The sequence below is a fragment of the Mobula birostris genome, chromosome 4, assembly GCF_030028105.1.
Source record: "Mobula birostris isolate sMobBir1 chromosome 4, sMobBir1.hap1, whole genome shotgun sequence".
NCBI lineage: Eukaryota > Metazoa > Chordata > Chondrichthyes > Myliobatiformes > Myliobatidae > Mobula > Mobula birostris.
In genome coordinates, this window is record NC_092373.1 from 61484524 (window position 1) to 61509454 (window position 24931).

Here is a 24931-nt window from a genome sequence, read left to right on the forward strand (position 1 = left end):
AGCAAAGAAATTCCATGACCCAATGAAAACCAACAAGCTGAAAACATTCAGTGATATGTGTAAGAAGAGAGAAGTGAAATCAAATGGGAGGGCGATCATCTTGAAAGCAGACAGGTTTGGATGCACCATAGTGATGGCACAAGGGTACAGTCTACGTATGGAGGATATCCTTTCTCATCCCCTTGGACCATTGCCCTGGGCCCTGTCCACACCAGAAGGATTGCTGAAGAAGACAAATAAAGCTACTTTAGCCACAACCTTGCAGAAAAATGTAGCAGTGGAAGAGCAACTCTCAGGAAACTCTGCTACAGTGGTTGATGGAATGAACTTGGTCCAAAGAGTGAAAGGTGATCAAGCTACTTTCAGAGATGTTGCCACAATTCTGGGTATGGCTCTGAGGGAAGGCAGTCAGAGTAGCAGAATAGATGTTGTGTTCGACACATGCAAGGAGAACTCTGTCAAGAATGGTGAGAGATCTCTACGGGGTGAAGAGACTGGTCATGAGTTGCAAGGTATCACAGGCACACAGGTGGTGAGGCAGTGGAGGAGCTTCCTGACTAAAGTCAGTAACAAAAATAGTCTCATTAGCTTCATCGTCCATGAATGGAGGAAGGCGGAGTACAGAGCAAAGCTACAGGAGAAGATTCTGTATGCAACTGTGAATGACAAATGTTACAGAATCACATCTCAAGACAGTGAGGAGGTGTCAGCTTTTCAGTGTCAACAAGAAGAAAGATGGCCACCTACTTCTCCATGCTGCCCATGCCACAAGAGAGGGATACCAATCTGTAGTGATCTGCTCAGAAGACACAGATGTCTTTATCTTTATCAGGTTTTCAGCATTTTGCGACAAGATCGAGGCCCCATTGTTCCAGAAGTGTAGCACTAGAACCCGTACGAGGCTTGTAGACATCAGGAAGGTTGCTGACATTGTTGGCATAGAGGTTTGTAGGGCTCTTATTGGGTTGCATGCATATACAGGATGTGACACTACAGGCAAAGGGAAGACAAGTGCCCTAAAACTTCTGACCAGCAACAGAGAAACTCAGGACACATTCTTAGAGTTGGGTCAGGAATGGGACCTCTCCCCAGAACTGATGGACAAACTGGAGGCATTTACATGTCTCCTATATGCCCCAAAAGCATCAACCACCAAGATCAATAAGCTCAGGTATCACCTTTTCTGTGCCAAAAAAGGTGAAATCGAAAGTCATCAACTCCCACCATCCAAGGACTGCTAAACAAAACATGCACAGCGAGCCAACTACCAGGCTGCTATATGGAGAAGATGTTTGGAGAAGGACCCACAAGTGCTAAGCCGTGTTGGCAGAGGATGGAGCATGGAGAGAGAAGAGGAAAGTGAACATTTGGTGGTGCACTGGATGAAAGGCCAGCCAGCACCCGATGCTGTCCTGGATCTACTGGCCTGTAATTGTCCAAAAAAATGTCCACTCCCAAGATGTATGTGTATTGCAAATGGCCTCCGGTGTACTGACATGTGCAGACTGGCAGACTGTGAGAACCAGGCATCCACCTCGGAGAGTGCGGAAAGTTCAGATGAAGATGTAGAAGACGTGGAAGACTTGGAAAATTATTATGATTATTAATAAGTTATGAAAGTATGGAAAACAAAGTATGGAAAGCAGTCTTTGATTAAATATATTCATCTTACAACCAAATGGGGCCTAGGTTGTGGCCGTGTGGAACCCCACATTTGGATTATTGTACTGTAATTCTATATGCTATGGCAAAAGCTTAAGATTGTTTTGAATTCATACAACAATATGGAAAATATGACATTGATAAAACTCCAGAAGTCTCTCCAAATGAGGTTTTTTACCTTTGGGGGTGGGGGGGGTAACATTTTCTGCTGTACTGATGTTAATATGGAATATATACAAAAAGTGATTACTTATTTGAAGTAATAAAGCTACCACTGGTGCAATGCTATCACATATTTTCTAACTCTAGAGATGTGTCCCTTGCCAAAAATCACTATTAGCTTTATTCCCCTCAGATGGTACCGACCAACCCTACTGGTTGACGGACTATTAATACCACTGAATCAAACTGGTGTGGTCACCTTCACTGAATAATTACGGTGTACATTTTATGTGCAAGTGTATTTCAATGAAGCAGTTCTTTTGGTACACCACATTGTATATACACTAAAACTGTAAGATCCTAAAGAATCCAGCATGAAATTGGATGATAATATTTAATGTAATTTCCTCAATACCTTAAATAACCTATTTTTATTACTTGTGTGTAGTGGGGGAACTTAGTTAAGGCAAATGGACTCCCTGGTCCCAATTAAAAAGATTGGCTGGTTTCACTGAACTGAAGGGAATATCTGGAGGAAATATCTGAAAATCACAACAGCCTGGCTTCAAACTAGTTTGCATTTTTTTGCATTTCTTGCAGGAAGACCTATGAAACCCAGTAAAGGTTTGTTTGCTAATTTAAGGTTTCATATTTGGAATGATTTTTATGCTTCCAGTTCCTGAATTTTAAAAAATTCATCTACTTTTAACTCATCCTATTCGTGCAGTGATCTCCAAGAAACCCTCCTTTTCTAGCTGCTGTACTAACAAAGTATTGATTTTGAACCTTAACATGTTTCTGATGGCTTAAGTGACTTGAAGTCATTGGACAATATGCCTTGCATATCTACCAGTTGAAAGCAAAGCCAGCCTAGATTATAAAGGCATGACTTGTAAGTAAGAAATAAAGACTTTCATAATTACTTTAAGCTTTGCATCTGATGCATACTGCTTGTATTCTACAGTTGGTGAAGATGGGCAAATTAAGATTTGGTCCAAAACTGGAATGCTAAGATCAACCATGATACAACAAGGTAAGATTTTTGAATTGTTGAAATCCTTGTGGCATATGTTGTACAGTCATGTACATGAAATAAGTGCAAAGTATAAATATCCATGGCAGTTACCCTAGCACTGAAAACTGCATAATCAAATGCTCCATGGTAAGTGTGAAATTAATGAACTATGAATAGCAAAGCTTCTCTCACGGGGGTGGGGTGGGGGAATGGAATAAAGCATGCATCACAGTTCTGAAGAGGTGATTTCCCCTTTTAAAGTTTCCTGGAGCAGTAGTTCACAGGTAATATTCTTTGTAATTGAATACTACGTCCCGTGAAAACTAATCAATAAGCTCCAAAGTCTCAATTCCTCCTTCTGCAATTTGATCGACTGTTTCCTTACTTGCAGACTCCAGTCAGTTTGGATCAGTAACAACATCTCCTCCACAATCTCCATCAGCACAGGTGCACCTCAAGGCTGTGTGCTTAGCCCCCTGCTCTACTCGCTTTACACTTATGACTGGGTGGCTAAGCACATCAACAGTGCCATATTCAATTTTGCTGAGGACGCCAGTGTCATAGGCCAATTCAAATGTAATGAATCAGCATACAGTGCCTTGCAAAAGTAATCAACCTTCAATTCTTTGTTCCCATAAATGAGTATCACAACCAGGGATTTTGATCAATTTTACTGAGAATTTTTATTGGTGAATCACTCTCCTTCTTTTTCCCCATAACAGAGCCCAAAAAACGGTAAATTGTAAAGCATGAAAATCTAAAATTCAGAAACTGAAATATCAGCACTTCAAAAGTATTCATCCCCCCCTTTGCTGAGTATTTCGTTGAATCACCTCTTGGAGCTGTTATAGCCGATATTCTTTTTGAATAAGTCTCTTTCAGTTTTGCACATCATGATGCAGCAAGATTTACCCATTCCTCCTTGCAAAGTTGCTCAAGCTATCCCGGATTAGAAGGGGAAGGACAGTGGGCAGCGTTCTTGAGGTCCTTCAAAAAATATTTGATTGAGTTAAGGCCATGACTGGGCCACTCAAGGATATCAATTTTCTTCATTTGAAGTCATTCCATGGTTGTTCTGGCAGTGTGTTTTGGGTCATTGTCCTGCTGAAAGACTAGCTTCCTCCCCAGTTTAAGCTTTCTGGCAGAGGCTAGTGGGTTTTTATCCAGAATCTCTCTGTATTTAGCAGCATTCATCTTCCCATCTAACCAGATCTCCAGCCCCTGCTGTGGAAAAGGGTCCCGGTACATAATGCTACCTCTACCATACTCTACATTGAGAATTGTCTTACCAGGCTGATGTGCAGCTTTGATGTGGCTGATTTATGCTACAAATAACAAAATAATTCCACTTTAGTCTCATCTTCCACAAGACCTCTTCCACATCTTTACAGCATCTTCTAAGTAACACTTTGCAAAGTCTTTGTGATTAAGGATATGCTTTTTTTATCTAGGGCTTTTTCCTTGCCACTCTTCCATAAGTACCCTATTTGTGCAAGGCCTTGGAGGTTGCGGAGCCATGAACTTCATCTCCAGTTGCAGGCACTGACTTCTACAGTTCACTCAGAGTGACCATTGGCATCATAGTAGCCTCTCTTAAAAGTGCCATTCTTCTTTGGTGACTAAGTTTGGAGGGGCAGCCTGACCTAGACAATGTGGCTGTGGTTTCATAATTTTTCTGCTTTTTCACGATGGACTGCACTGAGCTTCGAGGTACGTTCAGTGCCTTTAAGATGGACTTGTACCCTTCCCCAGATTTTGTGCTTCTCTTTTATCTTTTCCCTGTCTTGCCTTGAATGTTCTTTTGTCTTCATTTTCATTTGGTCTGTTGAAAATCTACCTACTGTTGGACCTTACAGAGGGGGCAAAATTCAAGCAATCCTTCAGTTTTCAACATCAAGAAATTGAGTGAATTGTTAAGGTACTGCAGTATATTGCACCTGAGGAAAGTTAGCATAGTATTTACAAAAGGGATGAATTCTTTTTTAGCTTCACAATTTTGGTTTTAATTTTTTAGTAAATTGCAGACGGGTTTTGGAATTTTTCTTTTGATTTGACATGATGCACAATGTTTTGTAGAATAGCTCAGAAATCCTACTTCAATTATATTTTAAATTTGGAAAATGAGACAGTAAAATGTGAAAATTGTTGTGGGGGCAGAACACTTTTTTGAGGCACTGTAAAGGAGGGAGATTGAAAATCTGGCTGAGTGATGCCACAGCAACAACTTCTTAGTCCATGTCAGCAAGATCAAAGAGCTGATTATTGCTACATGAGAAGGAAACTGGAGGTCCATAAATCAGTCCTCATTGTGAGATCAGAGGTGGTGATGGTTAGTAACTTTAAATTCTTCAGTGTTATCATTTCAAAGAACCTGTCCTGGGTCCAGCACTTAAGTGCAATTATGAAGAAAGCATGGCAGTTCCTCTATTTCCTTAGAAGTTGGTGAAGATTCAGCATGGCAGTCTAAAACTTTGAAAACTTCTATAGGTGTGTGGTGGCGAGTATATTGACTGGCTGTGTCATAGCCTGGCATGGAAACACCAATTACCTTGAATGGCAAATCCTATAAAAAGTAATGGGTACGTTGACCCAGTCCATCATGGGTAGAGCCCTCCTCACCATTGAGTGCATCTTCACAGAGCGTTGTCGCAGGAAAGCAGCATCCATCGTCAGGGAACCCCACATGTTCTCTTCTTGCTATTACCATGAGGAAGAAGGTACAGGAGCCTCAGGACTCACACCACCAGGTTCAGGAACAGTTATTATCCCTCAACCAGAGGGGAAAACTTCACTCAACTTCAATTGCCTCATCATTGAAATGATCCTACAACATATGGACTCACTTTCAAGGGATCCCCATCTCATGATCTTGATAATTATTCTCTATTATTATTATCTTTTGTATTTGCACAATTTGTCTTTTGCACACTGGTTGTCTGCTCTGTTGGTACTGTTTTTCATTGATTCTGTTATGGTTACTGGATTTATTGAAAATGCCTGCAAGAAAATGAATCTCGGTGAAAATATGGTGCCATATATGTACTTCGATAATAGCTTTACTATGAACTTTGAACTTTTTAACTGATGAAAATATCTAATGTCTTCTTTCAAATGCTCCAGATTTTTAGATTTGTACAAGAGCAGAAAGAAATGAAACTTGATGACACCATAGTCTCTTCAAATCCTGTTTTACCATTCAATGCTATGTGTCTTTCTGGCCTCACATCTGTTGCTCTGCCTGTTTCATTATCCTTGACATTCTTGTTGAATAAAATTCTTATCTCAACCTTGAATAAACTCAATGATTCATCCTGCACAGCTCCATGAGTTTGGGAATTGCTGGGGTTCAGCAGAAGTTCTTTATATCTTTGTCTTAAATGAGTAATTCCTTTTACTCATGGGGCCTCTAGTTCTAGATTGCCCTGTGAATGGACAAGTCCTCTTAACATCCTTCTTCAGCATCATATTTGATTTAACAGGATCACATTTCATCATTCTAAACTGTGATTTGCAGTCTAAGCTGTACAACCTTTCCACACAAGGCAATCCCCTCGCCCAAGGAATCAATATAATGAGTCTTCTCTAAACTATAGGCATCCGTTAGTCTCGTGAGACCATGGATTTGCGCCTTGGAAGGTTTCCAGGGCGCAAGTCTGAGCAAGATTGTATGGAAGACTGGCAGTTCCCCATGCTGCAAGTCTCCCCTCTCCACGCCACCGATGTTGTCCAAGGGAAGGGCATTAGGGCCCATACAGCCTGGCACTGGTGTCGTCACAGAGCAATGTGTGGTTAAGTGCCTTGCTCAAGGGAACAATATACTGCCTCAGCCAAGGCTCAAATTAGTGACCTTCAGATCACTAGACGAATGCCTTAACCACTTGGCCACATGCCAACACTCTCTAAATTATATCTTTAAAAGAAGGTGACCAAAACTGCATAGTGCATCCAGCTGTGGTGTCACCAACACTTGGTTGAATTTTAGCAAAACTTGCCTGTTGTAATAAAGTATTCCATCTGGCATCCAAATAACTTTTGTGATCTGCAAGCTAATAGTTTGTGTTTGGTGCAGGAGGTCAGCCAGAATGTCGATTCAGCTGCATTACTTAATCTTTCATTTCTATGATATTCAACTTGCACATATTTTTAACCAGAGTGAAGATAACCTTGTGGTTCCCCATATTTTGCTTCGTCTACCAAGTATTTATTAATTTGCATAACCTATTAGATGGGTTTATATAATTTAGTTGCAAATATAACTTCAGGCTTTTAAAATTGGCTGTTTTTCAATCAAGCTACTCTATTTTAGAGAATGATATTTTCTACATTCCATTTTCATTGGATGCATGCTATAATCAGCAATTTTTGTACCTCTGGAACCATTTGCACTCCAGAAGGTGGAAGATATAGCCAGGGGTTGGATGGTGGTTGAGAATTAATAATGCTGGGTGTGAGAGAGAGAAATGTGTTGTCAGTCACAGAAGCTCAGAATGATTATAGCACAGAAGTGGGTTACTCATATGTTCTGGTTCCATGAAAGAGCAGTGAAACTAGTCTGATTCTTCTACTATTTCCCCACAGTCTCGCAGATTGTTTTCTTTCCAATATTTAACCAGCTGTCTTTTGAATGCTACAATTGAATCTGCTTTCACTACAAACCCCAGCCTTGCATTCCAGTCACCAAACACTTGGTGCATCTCAAAACACAAAGTAAATCCTTGTGTCACATCTGTTTGTTCTGCCATTGCATTCATAGTATAACCCTGCTGTTAGCTCCCTTCAATGGGAATACAATTTCCCTTTATGTACTTATAATTTTACAATGAGATCTGATAGATGCATTTAATCTTTGTTTCAGGAAGAACAAGCTCAGCTGCACCACTCTGTCCAGTTAACTGAAGTCATTCATTTATTCCTGAAATCATTTGTGTAAATCTCTTCACACTCCCAAAATCTTTCATATTGCTCCTAAATGATCATGCTCAAATCTGGACAGAATGCAAACCTGTATTTATAAAGGTTCATCAAGATGACTTTGTTTTTCTACTGTCTCTCTTTTAAAAGCTGAGGATCCTGCATGTTTTATTAAATATCAATCTGCTTGACCAGGTTAAATGAAAAATGCACATATACTGCAAGATATCTCTTTTAGAAAGTGTCCTCATTTGTACTGTGTCTTTTCAAAGTTCAAAGTAAATTTGTTATCACCATATACCACCCTGAAGTTTGTTTTCTTGCAGGCATACTCAGTAAATCCAAGAACCATAATAGAATCAAGGAAGGACTATACCTAATAGGACAGACAAAGAACAATAATAAAATACAACATTTTACATATGGTATTAAATATTATCTGCCACCTATTTACTTATTCTGATAGTCTTGCTATATCTCCTTGAAGCTTATTACTATTTTGGTCATCTGCAAATTTGGAAATTATCTCTTGTACATTCAGATATAAGATGTTTGTTGGAGAAGGTGTTGCTTGATGTTTTATGAATTTCCTTTTAATATATGTATATGAAACTTAAATCCTCCAACTACTAAGTTTTATTCATGGCTCTCTGCTCCATCACTTTGAAAAAGTGAATTTCTTTTCACATTTTAGATCCTTAGCACAGGGAAATCAGTTTATTGACTTAATCTAATTCCCCGCTATCTCTACCTTAACTTCAACTGAAGGTATCTTTGTGTATGGGAAGAGTAAACAAAGAAGGATAATACTGAGGAGTTTGTGGACCAGGCAGTATTTTTGTCCAATGATTTCTGTATGGTATTACTTCTGTTCCAATGATTATTCATGATTTGTATCAAGTGGCTTCTGTAGACCTCTTATAGTGCTCATTCAATTTTTAGAGATTGTAATTTACAATCAGTCCATACAGACAACCTTAGAATATTGAGTTGAATAAACTTTTATGATCTGCTCTTTTTCTCTTCTCTTCTATTTTTTATTTGTAAATTAAACCTGTTCTTGAAATCTCTTAATGACTTGCATGCCTTTGCTGTTGCAGACATAGGAATTTGGCTTTAGTGAATTGCCTAAAGAGAGAAGGATTCCATGAGCCATTCTTGTTGAAAGTTATGATCTTAACCTAAAATTAAAAAGTCAGCTCTTAATTATGCTAGAGAAGTTTGCCAATATTATTTATTTAGTTTTAGCATAAAGAATAGGTATTTGGCCGAGGTGCTTCAGAGTATGAGCTTGTAAGGCACTCCAACTAAACTCAAAATTAATGCAGTGGCTGTATGTGTGTGTGCGCGCGCACGTATGTGTTTGTAAAGATTATGCTTCAATATTCACACAGGTACACCCGTGTACTCAGTAGCATGGGGGCCAAATTCTGACAAAATTCTCTACACTTCAGGGAGACAACTGATCATTAAACCTCTTCAGCCAAGTGCCAAAGTCCTGCAGGTATGTGCAGAGTCTGAAAACTTTGCCTGCTATTAATAACGTTATCTACTTTGCTACCTAATTAACTCGACTCTCCAGTCCTGTATATTGTGTGTATTTATTGATCAAATTTTGAAGGGGTATATTATTAGCTTAAGGTTACTGCAACATTATCTACATTAAGGAAAATAAAATTGGGTTTTTTTTAGGAAGTGAATATAAAACTGTTCCATAATAGAAACCATTCATTAGAAAAATAATGAGAATGTATTAAAAGCAATGGCTGTTTAAACCTTGTGTCTATGATTAATTATATAGACTCCCTACTGAGCATAATGTAAACAAAGCTGCTTTCATATCTTGCTATGTATTAGGAACTGGGCATGGTCAGTACATTGTCTTAAAGAAGATATATTGAAACAACAACAAAGCATAACAGCATAACTTGAGAGTCTTTAATTTACTTCAATTTCTGGCACAGATTGGTGCAAAATATAATACTGTGCTTGCTGTACACATCAGCTCATTCAATCAAGAAGGAAAATATACTTCTAATTAAGATGTAGATAATTAAGTAATCACATTTGGTCAGTGATGTTTAATGGTTAAGTTTTCTTGTACACTATATAAATTTATCTCAGAAAACTTGGTGCATGAATGTTTGTAATTGTACCTTCAATAAATGTGGTTGGAATAATTTAAAATATTTGGAATATTTTACTACTTCGTTTTGCATTTAAGTTGCATTGGTTAGAAATTATTTTGATATATTGTTTTGTCATGCATTTTTTTTTTGTTCCATGGCTTCACTGTCATTATTCTTGCTATTTCAAAGCACTAAAAAGTGAGGCAACAAGTGATTGACTGTGAATTAGCCTAATCCTTGGTAATATGTGATATTCAGCCATATTTTGAAAATAAAATAAAGTTTGATTGCATATAATTAAACACTGATGGCCTCTTCTGTACATAATGCTTATCTTCACCAAACCTGGGGGATGTGTACTGTATTGATGCTGATTTCCTTTACTTCATGGGAAATTTCATATTAGAAAATGATTGCATTTTACATTATTAAAATGCTTCCAGCAAATAACATCTTCTTGTCAGTGTCCATCTACTAATGTAAGAAATATATATATATATCTCAGCATTTATTAAGTAAGAGTTGTTTTGCACACATACAATGAAATAACAGGGATGGGAGTGCCACTGTATTGCAAAGATTTACATTATGAAAATAAGTGCCCTCTCAAAGTTTCAAAAGAAATTTACAGAACAACCTGGATTAACTAAAACTGCATCATTTTATTCATTATCTTGAGTGATTTTTAAATTTCTTTCAGAGGAATTATGTTAAAATTGTTGTATTTTAAAAAATTCTTTATTTTTTTTTGCTCAGCATAACAAATCTTTCAATTTCCAGATACACTTACATTTACATTTCTTCCCTTCACAGATATCAGGCATCAGAACACTTACATCAAAATAGAGGCATCACCACAACATTCTATATAAAAGCATTTTAGTATAGCAGACAGGTTTACATCTATATACTGCAGAAAAGGTTGCCAGGTTTTATGAAAACTATTTGTTTTTGAGTGTATCATACATGTCAAAAAGTCCAAAGGAATGTATTCCATGATTAATTTACGCCAACCAAAAAGTCCGGGACCTTATCAGATATCCAACAAAGTAAAATGTTCTTCCTTGCACAAAAAGTCAGGATGTTAAAAAGTTTTTTCTGATGTGCATTAATAATATGTCTGCTGGGTAAGCCGAAGAGAAACGACATTGGGTCCAGTTCAAGCTCCATCTTCAGAATCTTTTTTCCATTTCACCCAAAGTATCACTCCAGTATGCCTGAAGTTTGGGACAAGTCCAAAAACAGTGATTGAAAGTTCCATTATTTACTTTACATTTAGAACACTTTGGAGAAACCCCATCTTAAATTTCGAGAGACAATCTGGAGTCAGATGGGCTCCATGCAGAATTTTGAGTTGCAATGCTTCACAGGTTTCCTCCGCCATCCGAAGGTAGAGCGTTCCTATGAAACGGTTTGTAAGCCGAAATGTCGTAAAGCAAAGAAGCAATTACCATTTATTTATATGGGAAAATTTTGTGAGCGTTCGCAGACCCAAAAATAACCTACCAAATCATGCCAAATAACACAAGACCTAAAACAACAGTAACATATAGTAAAAGCAGGAATGATATGATAAATACACAGCCTATATAAAGTAGAAATACTACTCTACAACAATTGCCTGCACAGATCTCCGTAGCGAAAAGCTCACGCAAGTGCTTTCGGCAGAAAATCTCACGCAAGTGCTGTTGGCATTAACGCGCTCTCCAGTAATCTTTAAACTATGAAGCTGCCAAATCTACCAAATAACACACAAAAATACACAGCCTATATAAAGTAGAAATAATGTATGTACAGTGTAGTATTACTTACGGGAATTGGGAAAACAGCGCCGAGCACACTGATGATGGTGTATTAGACTGAGTCGTCGCAGGTTGGGTGGTGCAGTGGCCCGCACCCTCCGGGCCGCCGACCCGATACATTGCCGTGGAGAATGTAGCGGTAGCTGGGAGGCACACAGCACATCTTTAAGAAAAAAGCCGAAATAAACATGCTAATTAATTAGGTGCTGCCTGGCACGTAAATGTCGGCGCAGATCAGAGGTGATTGCCGATTGCATCGCCTCTGATCTGGGCCGACAATTAAGTGCTAGGCGGCACCTAATTAATTAGCATGTTTATTTCGGCTTTTTTCTTAAAGATGTGCTGTGTGCCTCCTGGCTACCGCTGCATTTTCTGGAAATCGATACAGTATCTGTCCGGGGCCCGGGGGTTGGGGTGGTGGGACACAAGGGTGTTATTTCATCATCCATCAGGGCAGGCAGCTCATCTTCTCCTATGACTGCCCGCCTCGATGTCGAAGGCTTGCTTGACCGCTGAGCCTCGCGCATTTTTCTATCATACAGTTGTTTGTAAGCACTCAAACCATCCTGCAAATATCCCCTAAATCGACATACCCTTTCAAAATTAAAGTCGTACTTTATCATTGCAGCGAAAATCTCACACAGTTGCTTCACTTTCACTACTGCATTCGGTTTCGATTGTTATCCTTTCCTCTTCCAATTGCATCAGCTCTTCATCTATCAGTTCTTGGTCATGGGATGCCAAAACCTCTTCAACATCATCTTCGTCAACTTCCACAAGCCAAACTCACTTTGTCCTTGCTTTGTTCACCATGATCAAAACTGTTAATTATCTCTAGTTTTACGCTAAGTGTAACACCCTTCTGAGCTCTTTCAGGCTTTTCCGACACCTTAGAACTCATCTTGCAAACGGCTGCTGACAGGCACATTTTAAAGCAATGCCGTTCCGAATCCGGAGACAGCGGATGCTTGGGGCACGCGCTGCCTTTCTTCGTAACAGTGAAAACACCTTCTGAAAGCGAAAACAGGGTACTAATGTAGGTCTTTCATAACAGTGAGGTTTCGTAAAGCGAACATTCGAAAAGCGGGGGACACCTGTAGTTCTATTACAAACTGAAATTTTCTTTGCATTATCACAGGTGTCTTCCCATGTTTCAGCTGTAATTTCTAATCCCAGCTCTTCCTCCCAGACCCTTCCCAGCTGCTCAGCTTCTGCACAAGAATATTCCCTCAGGATGCTGTAAAAAGTACTAATAGAGACTTCACCCTTCGAATGAAACACCCTCTTTTCTATGTCAGAGCTATAGAAATCAGTTAACAATGATGTTTTTTTCTGTATATAATCTCTTATCTGAAAGAAACGATGAAGATCCTTGTTGGGTATGTTAAATTTCTGTACTATTTGACTAAAAGACATCATCGTTCCTTTATCAAACAAATCTCCTAGATGGAAAATACCCTTATAAATCCAAAGTTTAACCAGAATCCATCATGCCAGGCTGAAAATCTGGACTGCTGGTTATTAGAGTGAAGGGTGATATTTTCGCTGTGTTGCCCTCAATTTGTCGCACCGCCCTCCAAGCCCTGACTATTAATTGTTATTGGATTGCGAAGATATTCCTTATCTAGTTTCATCTTATTAAGAAAAAGCAAATTAATAAGAGGGCATTTTACTTGTGAAGCTTCAATGTCTAGCCAAATTGAGGAGGGGTCCCTGCAAACCCAGTCAACCACATAAGATAAAAAGAAACTTAATTGATATTTTTTGATGTCTGGAAAATCCAGGCCCCTAGACTACTGGGAAGCTGTAACTTAGACATTTTAATACAGGATCTTTTTTTGTTCCAGGTGAAAGAAACAAACCAGCCATTTACTTTTTTTGTGTATTTGTTGGGTAAAAATGACTGGAATCATTCATATTGGGTAGAGCAGACAAGGAAGAATGTTCATTTTGAGCAAGGATATTCGGCCAAGCCAAGAAATGGGAAGAGTGCTCCATCGCTCAAGATCCTGTTTGATTTTGTCAAATAACTGTGTAAGGTTAGCTTTGAATAATTGATCAAACGTAGGTGTGATAAATATGCCCAAGTAAACAAAACATGTCTGTGACTATTTAAAGGGGAAAACACCCTGAGTGTCAGGTACCTGCTGCAGATTCCCCAGAGGCATAGCCTCTGATTTAGTAAAGTTGATTTTATAACCTGAAAAGGCACTAAATGAATTGATGCATTGTATAAGGTGGTGCACTGATATAGCAGAGTTTTGATAAGAAAATTAGAACATCATCCACATATAATGTAATTTTATGTGACCTTAGTCCTATGTCTGGAGCAGATATTTTGGGGTCTTGCCGAATAGCCTCAGCCAATGTCTGGATCACGAGTGTGAAAAGTAGTGGTGATAAAGGGCAGCCCTGCCGGCTGCCCCTCAGAATACTAAAATTATCCGACCTAATACCATTAGTAAGAATCGCAGCCAAAAGGTCATTATAAAGAAACTTCACCCACTTTATAAATTTATTGCCCAAACCAAATCGCTCGAAAGTGAAAAAAAGATATGGTCATTTAACACGATCAAAGGCCTTTTCTGCATCTAAGGAAATCACCAAGTCCACTGCCTGTTGCTGACATGCCTGAATCACATTAAGTAATCTTTTACAAAAACTGTTTGATCCTCTTTTATGATAAAAGGTAACACAGTTTCAAATCGCAACGCTAAGGTTTTAGATAAGATTTTAAAGTCAACATTTAACAATGAAATAGGCCTGTAGGAGGCACAATCTTCAGGGCTATTTCCTTTCTTAAGAATTAGGGAGATATTAGCTTCTCTCAGTGATGGTGGGAAGAGACCACAATTAAATGCATGATTGAATATGTTTAGCATAGGCTCTGATAATAATGTGAATTCTTTACAGAATTCAATAGTGAGTCCATCAGGACCAGGGGCCTTCCCACTTTGGAGCTGTCTCACAGCTTCCTGTATCTCATGTATAGATAACAGAGCGTTAAGGAGGGACTCTTGTTCAGAAGAAACGCCTAGGAGATCTAAATTCCTGAAAAAGGACTCCATCCTAGATTGTCCATCATTACATTGCTCAGATTGATATGGTTTAGAATAAAAATTCTTAAACACAACATTTATCATTTTAGAATTACTAGTGAGGGCTCCTGTCCCATCCCTAATTGAAGCAATAGTCTGAGAGGCATTTTTCTTTCAAGCTAAATAAGCCAAATACCCACCTGGCTTCTCACCATGTTCAAATAATTGTTGTTTAGCAAACGTCAATTTTCTTTTGGCTGCTTGTGTAAGTAAAGAGTTTAGTGTACAGTGTAGGGCTGTGATATTCTGTAACTTGGATGCAGAAGGCTTATTAATATAATCCTTTTCAGCTGCCACAAGCCTTGTTTCCACTAGGCACTGCTGTTCTGCAGCTTGTTGCTTCTTACTAGCAGAGTAGGAGATAATTAATCCCCTTGCATAGGCCTTAGCGATTTTCCAGAGCATCGATGGACTGCTAGCTGATTTAGAATTAATAGATATGAAAGTTTTGAATTCGGAAGTAAAGTAGTCTATAAATTTATTATCATTTAGAATAAAAGGATTCAGCCTCCAATATCTGGATTGTGCTGAATTATCTTTGGGCTTAATATTTAAATATACTGCTGCCTGGTCAGAAATAGCGATATTTCCAATTGTGCAGGATACAACTAAATCTAGGAGCGTTTGGGGGGTTAGAAAAAAGTCTATTCTGGTGTAACACGTGTGGATTAGAAAAAAATGTGAAGTCTTTTTCTGAGGGATGTAACAACCTCCAGACATCCACAAGTCCTAGTTCTCCACATAAACCCATGATTTGTTTGGACTGTGAGGAGAGCAATGGGGGACCACTAGGCACTCTGTCCATCTGTGGGTCCATGAGACAATTAAAATTCCCACTTACAATAATGCTTTGTATTGAAAAGCTTGTAAGTTTGGAAAAAGCATTTGTTAGGAATTTGAGAGGATGAGCCGGAGGGCAGTAAATATTGAGAATACCATATTCCTCTCCATATATTGAAGCCTTAACAATCCCAAATCTCCCAAGCTTAACCTTAATGCAGTCTAATAACTTAAAAGGTAAGTTCTTCTTAATTAAAATGGCCACCCCCTACTCCTGGTATTAAAAGATGAAAAATAGACTTGATTAAATCCACTGTGTTGCAGTTTTAGATGTTCTTTATCATTCAAATGAGTCTCCTGCAATAAGGCTATGTCCACCCTTTCCTTTTTCAAGTTTAGTAGGATTTTCTTTCTCTTGATTGGTGAGTGGCTCCCCTCAATGTTCCAAGTGCACAGTTTTAATATATTACTGGTCATAACCCTTTGTAACAATCATGTGACTCCGGAGGAGAAGAAACCAGACTTAAGATCAACTGAGCAGCAATAAGTAAATTTAAAAAAAACACAAAAAAAACAAAGTGCCAACAGCGCTGAACAAGAGGACTTACCTCACACTTAAAGGGGATATCTGAACCTTCTAGCACCCCATATTCTGCCCCACTGCCAATATGGCATTTAACATAGTCAAAAATGAAAACAAGCCATAATTTTTCAATCCACCGATTTGTGACCGTCATGTTTAAACTTCAGGCTGGAGCAACACCGCTAATTTAAACAAATAATGAAACTGTATTAATCAAAACAAACACGTTACCCATCCTATAAGATATCTTGCTGTTGAGTAATGAAAAGGTAAAATAAAGTGACCATCGAGCATGTAATCTTCCATAACCAGGGCTACACAATATACTGTATACGTTCTTTAGCCCAACGTGTCCACAAAAGTTTTAGCTTTGCCAGGAGAATCAAGTATCTTCATGGTCCCGTTGTAGGTGATTTTCAGCGCCACTGGGTATAGCACAAAGTACTGGATTCCAGATTCTCTTAGCCACTTCTTTACCTGGTCGAATTCCCTGAGCTTCTGAATAACAGCTGCAGAAAAATCTTGAAGGAACATAAGCCTAGATCCCTCCTATATTAAAGCCTGGGCATCAGTCCCGCGGCATCTCGAAGCCTCCATCACTCTTTGCTTATCACCGAAATGATGGAACTGCACGAGGATGGGTCGAGGGCGTTGGCCTGGGCCCGGTTTTGGCATCAGTGTACGGTGAGCTCTTTCCACTTCAATCCGTCCAGCCTTGGTTTCCAAATCAAGGAAATTAGGCAGCCAGCCTTCAAAAAACTTCACCGGTTGGCTGCCTTCTGTACCTTCAGGTAGACTGATGATTCATATATTCTTTCTCCTACCTCTGTTCTCAAGGTCATTGATATAGTCAGACAGGCTTTGAACTTGCTTTTCTAGTGCCCGGATGCGGCTTTGTGCCTGATCAGTTACAGTTTCTACCGCGGAGACTGGGCCCTCAGCTTTGGTCGTTCTTATATCAAGATTTTTAAGCTCCAATATGTGGTTTTGGAGTGCTAGAGAGAGTGGAGCCAGCGTCTCGTCCATCATTTTGGATATATTCTCCGTAACTTCCTGAATTACTTGATGAAAAGCAGGGTCCAACATGTTAGCATAGCTAGCAGTAGCTAGCCCCTCAGCCCTGGGCGAGCGCTCTGTGCAGCTCATCTTGGCTGCCTTTTTAGTACCTTTCGATGGCATGGTGTTGAAGCAGCTCAAAAAAAAATACTCATTAATGTTCATGTCACTAAATCTGACAAGGGCATTTTTTAAAACAAGTTGAAACGGATAGGTTTATATGTGAAATTATCAGTGTTGCGGTGCTGAGCTCAGCAAGGCAGACTGTTCACTGCGCCGCCATCTTGAAAACAGTTAAAATTGTTTGAATATTGATTTTTCTTCTCTGCAGGGCATATTGAGTGCAAAACAATAACTTTTATGACCAAATATGTGCTCCCCAGATTTGCTAGGCTTAGTAGCACATTATTACTAGTATAGGATCTTATCAAAGTCAGGTTGAGAAGTTGAGACTGGCAAAGGAAGAGTTGGCATCAGACCATGTGAAAATATGGTGAATGTTGGCAGTGGAAGCAAAATTATTGAGATATTTTGGTTTGTTTCAAGAGTAAAAAACTTGTACATGATAGCAGTCTAGAAAAAGAAGGGAATAGACCTGAATGGCACATAATCTTGCCCTTTCCCTCATACTTCACATGGCTATCCTTCTACCCCACTAGTCTTCATCTTTAACAGATAATTATTTACCTTCTCTAGTGATTGCCACATGATACATTGATCAACTACTTTCTTCCCTCTCTTTAAGATACTGAAGAGCTTAATCAATCTGCTCTTGGGTTACTCCTCAGTCACCATAAATATTCAACACCTAATACAACTTCAGAAGATGTTCTTTAAGCTCTATTCTTAAGCTCATAATAATAGTGCAAGATTATAAATTAATATTGAATATTGGACCTTCACAATATACCCTTTTGGAGGAGATGAGTAAATCATTCTCGGTTCACAACTCCAGTGCTGAGCTTTCGCATTGTCATTTCTACCCTGTGTTTGATTCTTAATCAGATTCTGTCCTGTTCTCCTACATTTGTCCAAAGAAACTCAGGCTAACTCTAAAATCTGTCATTGTATTTGAACTTGTGAATTCATAAAGGAAGTAATTATCTAAAACATTTATGCTTCACTATTCTTTTAACTTCATCAGATTTCTTTCACAGTGAACAGACACTGTTCATTATTAAGGAGAAATTAAAATTATTGGCTCTAGCAGAAAACAAACTATAGGCTGCTCCACTTGCAAGATATCGCTACAGTAAATGAATTTTTTACCATGCCAAGAAAAACTTGGTCATCAATTTATTTGTTCACTGCTGCCTAATCTACTTAAATATGGTCAGTTTTTGTGGCTTTTTTAATTTTTGGATTGAAATACAAAATGCACAGTTTAATTCACTTTTACGTATCAACGCTTAGAAGAAATAAGTCGTTCTCTTACATTTGAGTAATCAAAAATTTCTGTACTTGGGTGTTTCTCTCATATGTTAAGCACTTTTTGCAATGCAAAAGTTAACACTGCTAGCATTAAGTATTTGTCTATTACTTTTTACATCCTAATTCTAACATAAAGGTATATCACATTTCTTTTCACAGTGGAAAGCCCACGATGGAGTCATTCTTAAGGTAGATTGGAACACTGTGAATGATCTTATCCTTTCTGGTGGTGAGGACTGTAAATACAAGGTGTGCATTCCAATAAATTATTTGATCAAGCACCTCCATTGTTGATTATATTTTTTAAAAATTGTTTTGATTGCAAGGGATGACAGTTGCTTTAAAGAAACAAAATTGTGCAGAAATAACATCCACTGATAATCATATAGTCCTGGTGGAAATTTGAAAGATTAAATGTTGTAAACAATTTTTCTTTTAAATTTTATTTTTATTTGGATAAGGAATTCACAAATATCATGTACTTTTTTCACACATATAACCCTTTCCATTTTTTTATATGTATAAAACTACAATTATTTATACATTCTTAAGTACACATTGAGATGATATAAAAGGAAAATAAACACTTAAATAGATAATTATGTACTGCGGTAAATCTAACCTATTAGGCTAAGTAATGGAATTAGTTGTTAAGAAAAATGGTAATAATAGTTTCCATATAACCCTTCTGGACCATTTCCACTGGTCCAAAATGTTGTATATATGTCTATGTACCAACCATTGTAGGTGTTTATATCCTAATTTGTTCATGCTTGCTCCTGCCCGCAGACATAATTATCCAATCCCTATGTACTTATTTACTTAATTTTTTCATTTTTTTATCCCTTTCCCAAATCTTTCCCTTTACTTGTGTTAATTCTCTATTAACTAAAATTAAAACAAAAAAAAAACAGACATTTAGACTAGGGGTGCTTACGTTAGCAATATTACTGTGTTGATGAGAAGAGCAGTATAAATCATTAGGAGAGTCATCTAAAGTCTGCTTGCATTGGGGTTATATATTCAATTCATTTATTCCAGATTTGATAAAATTTTTCTTTTTGAGTTCTCAGGGGGTAAGTCAACTTTTCCATTTTAAATATTTCCAAGATAATTTCGTACCAATCTTCTAATGTAGGTGGTATTGGATTTAGCCATTTTCTAGTGATTGATTTCTTACTTGCTGCTAAGAGGGCCTGCAGCAACTTTATATCTTCCTTCTGTTCAAGAAACAATACATGCCCCAAATAGAGCGTCTCAAAGTTCAGAGGTATCTGGGACTTAAGTACCTTAACTAATGTTCTATGAATACCTTCCCAAAATAGACTTAATTTAGGGCAATCCCAGAAAATATGAAAATGATTTGCCTCGTTGGAGCCGCACCTTCCCCAACACATCACATTTGTATCTTTATGTTTTTCCTGATATGGGGTCTTGAAGTATCTTATAATGTTTTTCCAACAATGTTCTCTCCAAGTCAAAGAATTAGTCAAGGACCATTGAAAGCTGCAGATTTTCCCCCAAGCCTCCTCCGAAAGTACCAACCCCGCTTCTTTCTCCCACTTCTCTTTAATATACAGTGTATTTACATTTTTTAAATGTTGTAAACAATCTTATTAAATTCTTCTATGTTGGCAGAAGCTATATGAAATGGTTTATAGTTAACTTAATACCGAATTAGACTGTTTTGGTTTAACTGGGTAGTATTCCAGCCAACCACTGACTACTTGAAAATCTCCAATGAGAGACAAAATCAGTGGTTAAAAAGGTCCATAATTTAGATTATAATGGATATGTTAGCTCACATTCAATCTGTTTTTGCATAGTAACTTCTTCCTAGGTTTTATGAATGAAACATAGTTGAAGAATAGATAGAAGAAGCTTGGAGGTGGGATTGTGTAAATCTGTATCTTAAACCATAATTAAGTTTCAGATTTTTGAATAAAAGAGTAATTATTTTTAACTTGAGTTGTCCAATGCTTCAGTTATTTAAACTTGTGGTTTGTAGCATCAAGTAACCATGCTTAAAAAGCACACTGTAATCCATAGCTACATAGCACATTTTAGTCTTTTTCTATCAATGTGTGAAATAATCTCATGAATGTTGTTAACTTTCCTGCTGAAGTATGCAGAAATTGTTTAATTACTTATGTTTGCCAATAGCACTTGAAAGGATTTCTTAAAATATTTTCAGGTTTGGGACAGTTATGGATGTCTTTTATACAGTGCCCAGCCCCACGACTATCCTATAACATCTGTGGCTTGGGCACCTGATGGTGAACTATTTGCTGTGGGATCATTCAACACTCTTCGGCTATGTGACAAAACTGGGGTAGGTGATAAACTGTGCATATAATTTTTACTATCAGAAAATAGTTCACACAATTTCCATTGGCATTATGTCAATCGTAATAATTTGTTATATGAAACCAAAAAAACTACAGTCATTTGTTTTCTAACTATTTTCCTCTTGCCTTTTCTCTACACTGTATGTTTTTGCTTTTCTAGTATACATTTGGTTGATATCTGGGCATGGTGTTCCTACAGTATGTTGTTTTATTGTATTATCCTAGATCCTTATCAGCGTTAAATAATAGTGATCTTTCTCTTACTAATCTGAAGCCAAATAATAACTTATCAGAGGTGCTGTTATTAACCATAATTTTAATTTCTTTTGAGAATACAGTAATTCTGTTTTTATTGTGATTGTATTATAGATTATGATCAGAAATCAGTATCTCTATTGTAATATATGGATCTATTTCTTTTAGAGCAATGACCCCTTAGCACTAGGTATTGATCTGTTGTCTGCGCATGCACATTATTCTCTCCCGTTGCTATGTGAATACACCAGTTAAGGCCATCTCCCGCATGCGTCTTTTATTTAATCAATGTGTAGTTGTGCACAGACACAACATCAATACTCTTTATGAACTGTATTGCATTCATTGGCCTTATGCACACTAAACAAAGTTATGATGACTCTAAGTAACATGTAATTATTCATGGAGGGCCCAATGGACTGAAGTACTTGACCTTGAAAAGTGGTAATATTAATTATCAAACATTAATTTCTTTATCATTTACAAAGAGTGCATGACTACCATCTTCTATAATGAAGATTTCTTTTACTAATAATAAACACGAGATACTTCAGATGTCAGAAATCTTCAGCATGTTGAAGGGTCTTGGCCCAAAATGTTGAATGTTGGTTCCCTTCCATAGATGCTGCCTGACTTGCTGAGTTCCTCCAGCATTTTATGTGTGTTGCTTTTGTTTTACTAATGTTGGGTTAGATTAGTTTGTTCTCCTGGCATTCTGAAAGGGGTAAGGAAACTGCCCTTTAGAAATGACAGAACCTGAAGTGTCTTTGGTTGTAAGCACAAGTAAATCTGCAGATGCTGGAAACACACACAAAATACTGGAGGAACTCAGTAGGTCAGGCAGCATCTAATGTAAGGAATAAAGAGCTGACATTTTGGGCTGAGATCTTTTATCAGGACTGGAAAGGAAGGGGAAAGACTCTCTCCATAGATGCTTCCTGACCTGCTGAGTTCCACCAACATTTTGTATGGAATATTGTACAAAGATTAATTTAGTTTGATTTCATTGTTTTACTTACAGTATTTATATAATAACAGGAGTTATCCTGGCCTTTATGATAAGGAGGGTTGAGTGTTAACAGTTAGTAATTTTTGCTTAAAGTGTTCTGGACATTGGTGAGCTCACACTTGGAGTGGTGAATGCAATTTTGATTTCTGTACAAAAGGAGAAGGTACTTGCCATTGATATTGATGGAATGAAAGCCTTCCTAAATGAGTTCCTTAGAGGAAATGATTTTCCCATGAGAAGAGATTGAGTAGAATGAATATGTTATTTGGAATTTAGAAGTATGATTTGATCTCAGTGACATAAGACATTCTGAATGCTTGATAGGGTAGATGTGGAAAAAGCCTTGGAGGTAAAATCATCACATCCTCTGCTATTAGCCTCTAAGAAAATCAAGACATATTCTTATTGAGGAAAGTGTAATTTTAAGGTTGAAGATTGTCCAAGACATTAACCGTAGAGGAAGCTTGTGGGCTGTACTACCTACTCCTTTAGACTGCTGGTTGCGTTATCACTTCTGTGGTTGACTGCTGAAAACTTCAATATAGATATAAACACTCGAAATGATGTAAATACTCAGCAGACTAGGAAATGCATGGAAAGAGAGACAGGTCAATGTTTCAAATCAGTAATATTTTATCAGTAGATGAAAGAATAGTTTTAAGGGGAAGGTAGAGGGAAAGAGTAAAAGGAAGCTCTATGTTGGAATGGAAGATAAAAGACAAAATGATAAGAGAATTTAGAACAGCAGAGAACATTCCTAGCTCTTTTCTTTAGAGAAGAAATACTAAATGGAAGTTAAAAGAAAACACTAGTAAATTCATACTGCCATGCAAATTCTAGTGAGAATTGCTGTTATTTTGTTCAAAATGGGAATTCTGCATTAAAATTTCTGACAAATTTGGAAGATATGCAAATTTCCTCCTACTCCAAAACATTGACTTTCCAATAGCTTGCTGTTTTATGCTGAAGGTTGGCAAGATTGAATTTGTTTTGTCATTAACTATGCCTGATATCTACTGTTTGAACATTCTTGCCTTTTGCGGTTTAAGTGATGCCTGCACTAACTTTACTTTGAAGTTATTGAATTAAAGGGATTTTGCATGTTTCTTTTTATTGATGGGTGTGTACTCTATGCTTGCATTAATTATATTTAAGGCTATTACTGTAATCGATAATGTTAGGAACGGTGCCTACATTTCAATACTGTCCCTGGACAAGCCTTTTCAGTCCTGGCAGAAATGTTAAGCCATGAGACATTCATTGTCAACATCAGGTTTACCATCATTGACACATGTTGTGAAATTTATTGTTTTGTAGCAGCAGTACAGTGCAAAACATAAAAATTTGTGTTATAAAATCTAGTGCTTTAAGAAAAACAACAAGGTAATGTTCATTGACTGTTCAGAAATCTGATGGCAGAGAGGAAGCAGCTGTTCCTAAGATCTTCAGTGTGGATCTTCAGGCTCCTGTACCTCTTCCGCTATGGTAGTAATGAGAAGGGGGCTGTCCTGGATCAGGATGGCCCTTAATGATGGAAGCTACACTCCTGAAGCACAGTTTTTTGAAGATGTCCTTGATGGTTAGGAGGGCTATGTGTAGTGTCTACTCGAACAAACCAACACCGCTTAGAGACTAATCACAAACCAGAGGAAATCCACAGATGCTGGAAATCCAAGCAACACACACAAAATGCTGGAGGAACCAGAGTTTCTCCAGTATTTTCTGTGTGTATGCTGCCAGGCCTGCTGAGTTCCTCCAGCATTTTGTGTGTGCCACTTGGGGACTAAACATGGGGGGGGGGGGAGGGGGGGGGAGGGGTGTTGCGGTTAATCCTGTATGATGTGCCTTTTAGTCCAAACCAAAAACAAGGCTCCAAAGTTGAAGAATATATTGGATCTTTTATTAAGAAACTAACAAAAAAACACTCTTGAAATGATTAAACAAATGAATTTGAAACTAGTGATATAACAAAATAAACGGTCTTAGTGGGTCAAGGATGTCTCTGACCGGGTGCCAGGGTAAAGGATGTCTCTGATCGATTGCGTGACATTCTGAAGTGGGAGGGTGATCAGCCAGATGCCGTGGTGCACATCGGTACCAATGACATAGCAAGGAAGAGTGAGGAGGTCCTGGAGAGTGAGTATAGAGAGCTTGGTAGGAAGTTGAAAAGCAGGACCTCGAGGGTGGTAATCTCAGGATTGCTACCTGGGTTACATGCCAGTGAGGGTAGGAATAGGATGCTCTGGAGGATGAACAAGTAGCTGAGGAACTGGTGTAGGGAGCAGGGTTTCAGATTTCAGGATAATTGGGACCTCTTCTGGGGCAGGTGGGACCTGTACAAGAGAGACGGGTTACACTTGAACTACAGGGGGACCAATATCCTTTCAGGAAGGTTTGTTAATGCTCTTGGGGGGGCTTTAAACTAGATTTGCAGGGGGATGGGAACCAGAGTGCCAGAGCTGACAGTGTGGCTGGGATGAAAATAAAGATGTTAAAAGTTCAAGCAAATCTGCTAATAGAAAGGTTGTGAGTGGTGGTAAAAATCTTCTGAGGTGTATATATTTCAATGCTAGGAGTATTGCGGGGAAGGTGGATGAGTTGAGGGCGTGGATTGACACGTGGAATTATGACATTATAACAATTCGTGAAACTTGGCTACAGGAGGGACAGGACTGGCAGCTTAATATTCC

General features: G+C 38.2%; 1 protein-coding gene across 6 annotated transcripts in view; it reads left to right on the top strand.

Annotated features, from left to right (window-relative positions):
* Window positions 1–24931, top strand: part of ift80 (intraflagellar transport 80 homolog (Chlamydomonas)) — a 275494-nt gene that overhangs the window by 49045 nt on the left and 201518 nt on the right. For 4 of the 6 annotated variants that reach the window (XM_072255425.1, XM_072255426.1, XM_072255431.1 and 1 more), the window contains 5 exons: window positions 2789–2857; window positions 8077–8175; window positions 9145–9254; window positions 18789–18878; window positions 20824–20961. In XM_072255425.1, coding sequence (XP_072111526.1) covers window positions 2789–2857; window positions 8077–8175; window positions 9145–9254; window positions 18789–18878; window positions 20824–20961 — 506 coding nt within the window. The remainder of the gene's footprint in view (window positions 1–2788; window positions 2858–8076; window positions 8176–9144; window positions 9255–18788; window positions 18879–20823; window positions 20962–24931) is intronic. The other 2 variants (XM_072255427.1, XM_072255428.1) reach the window with 1 other exon arrangement.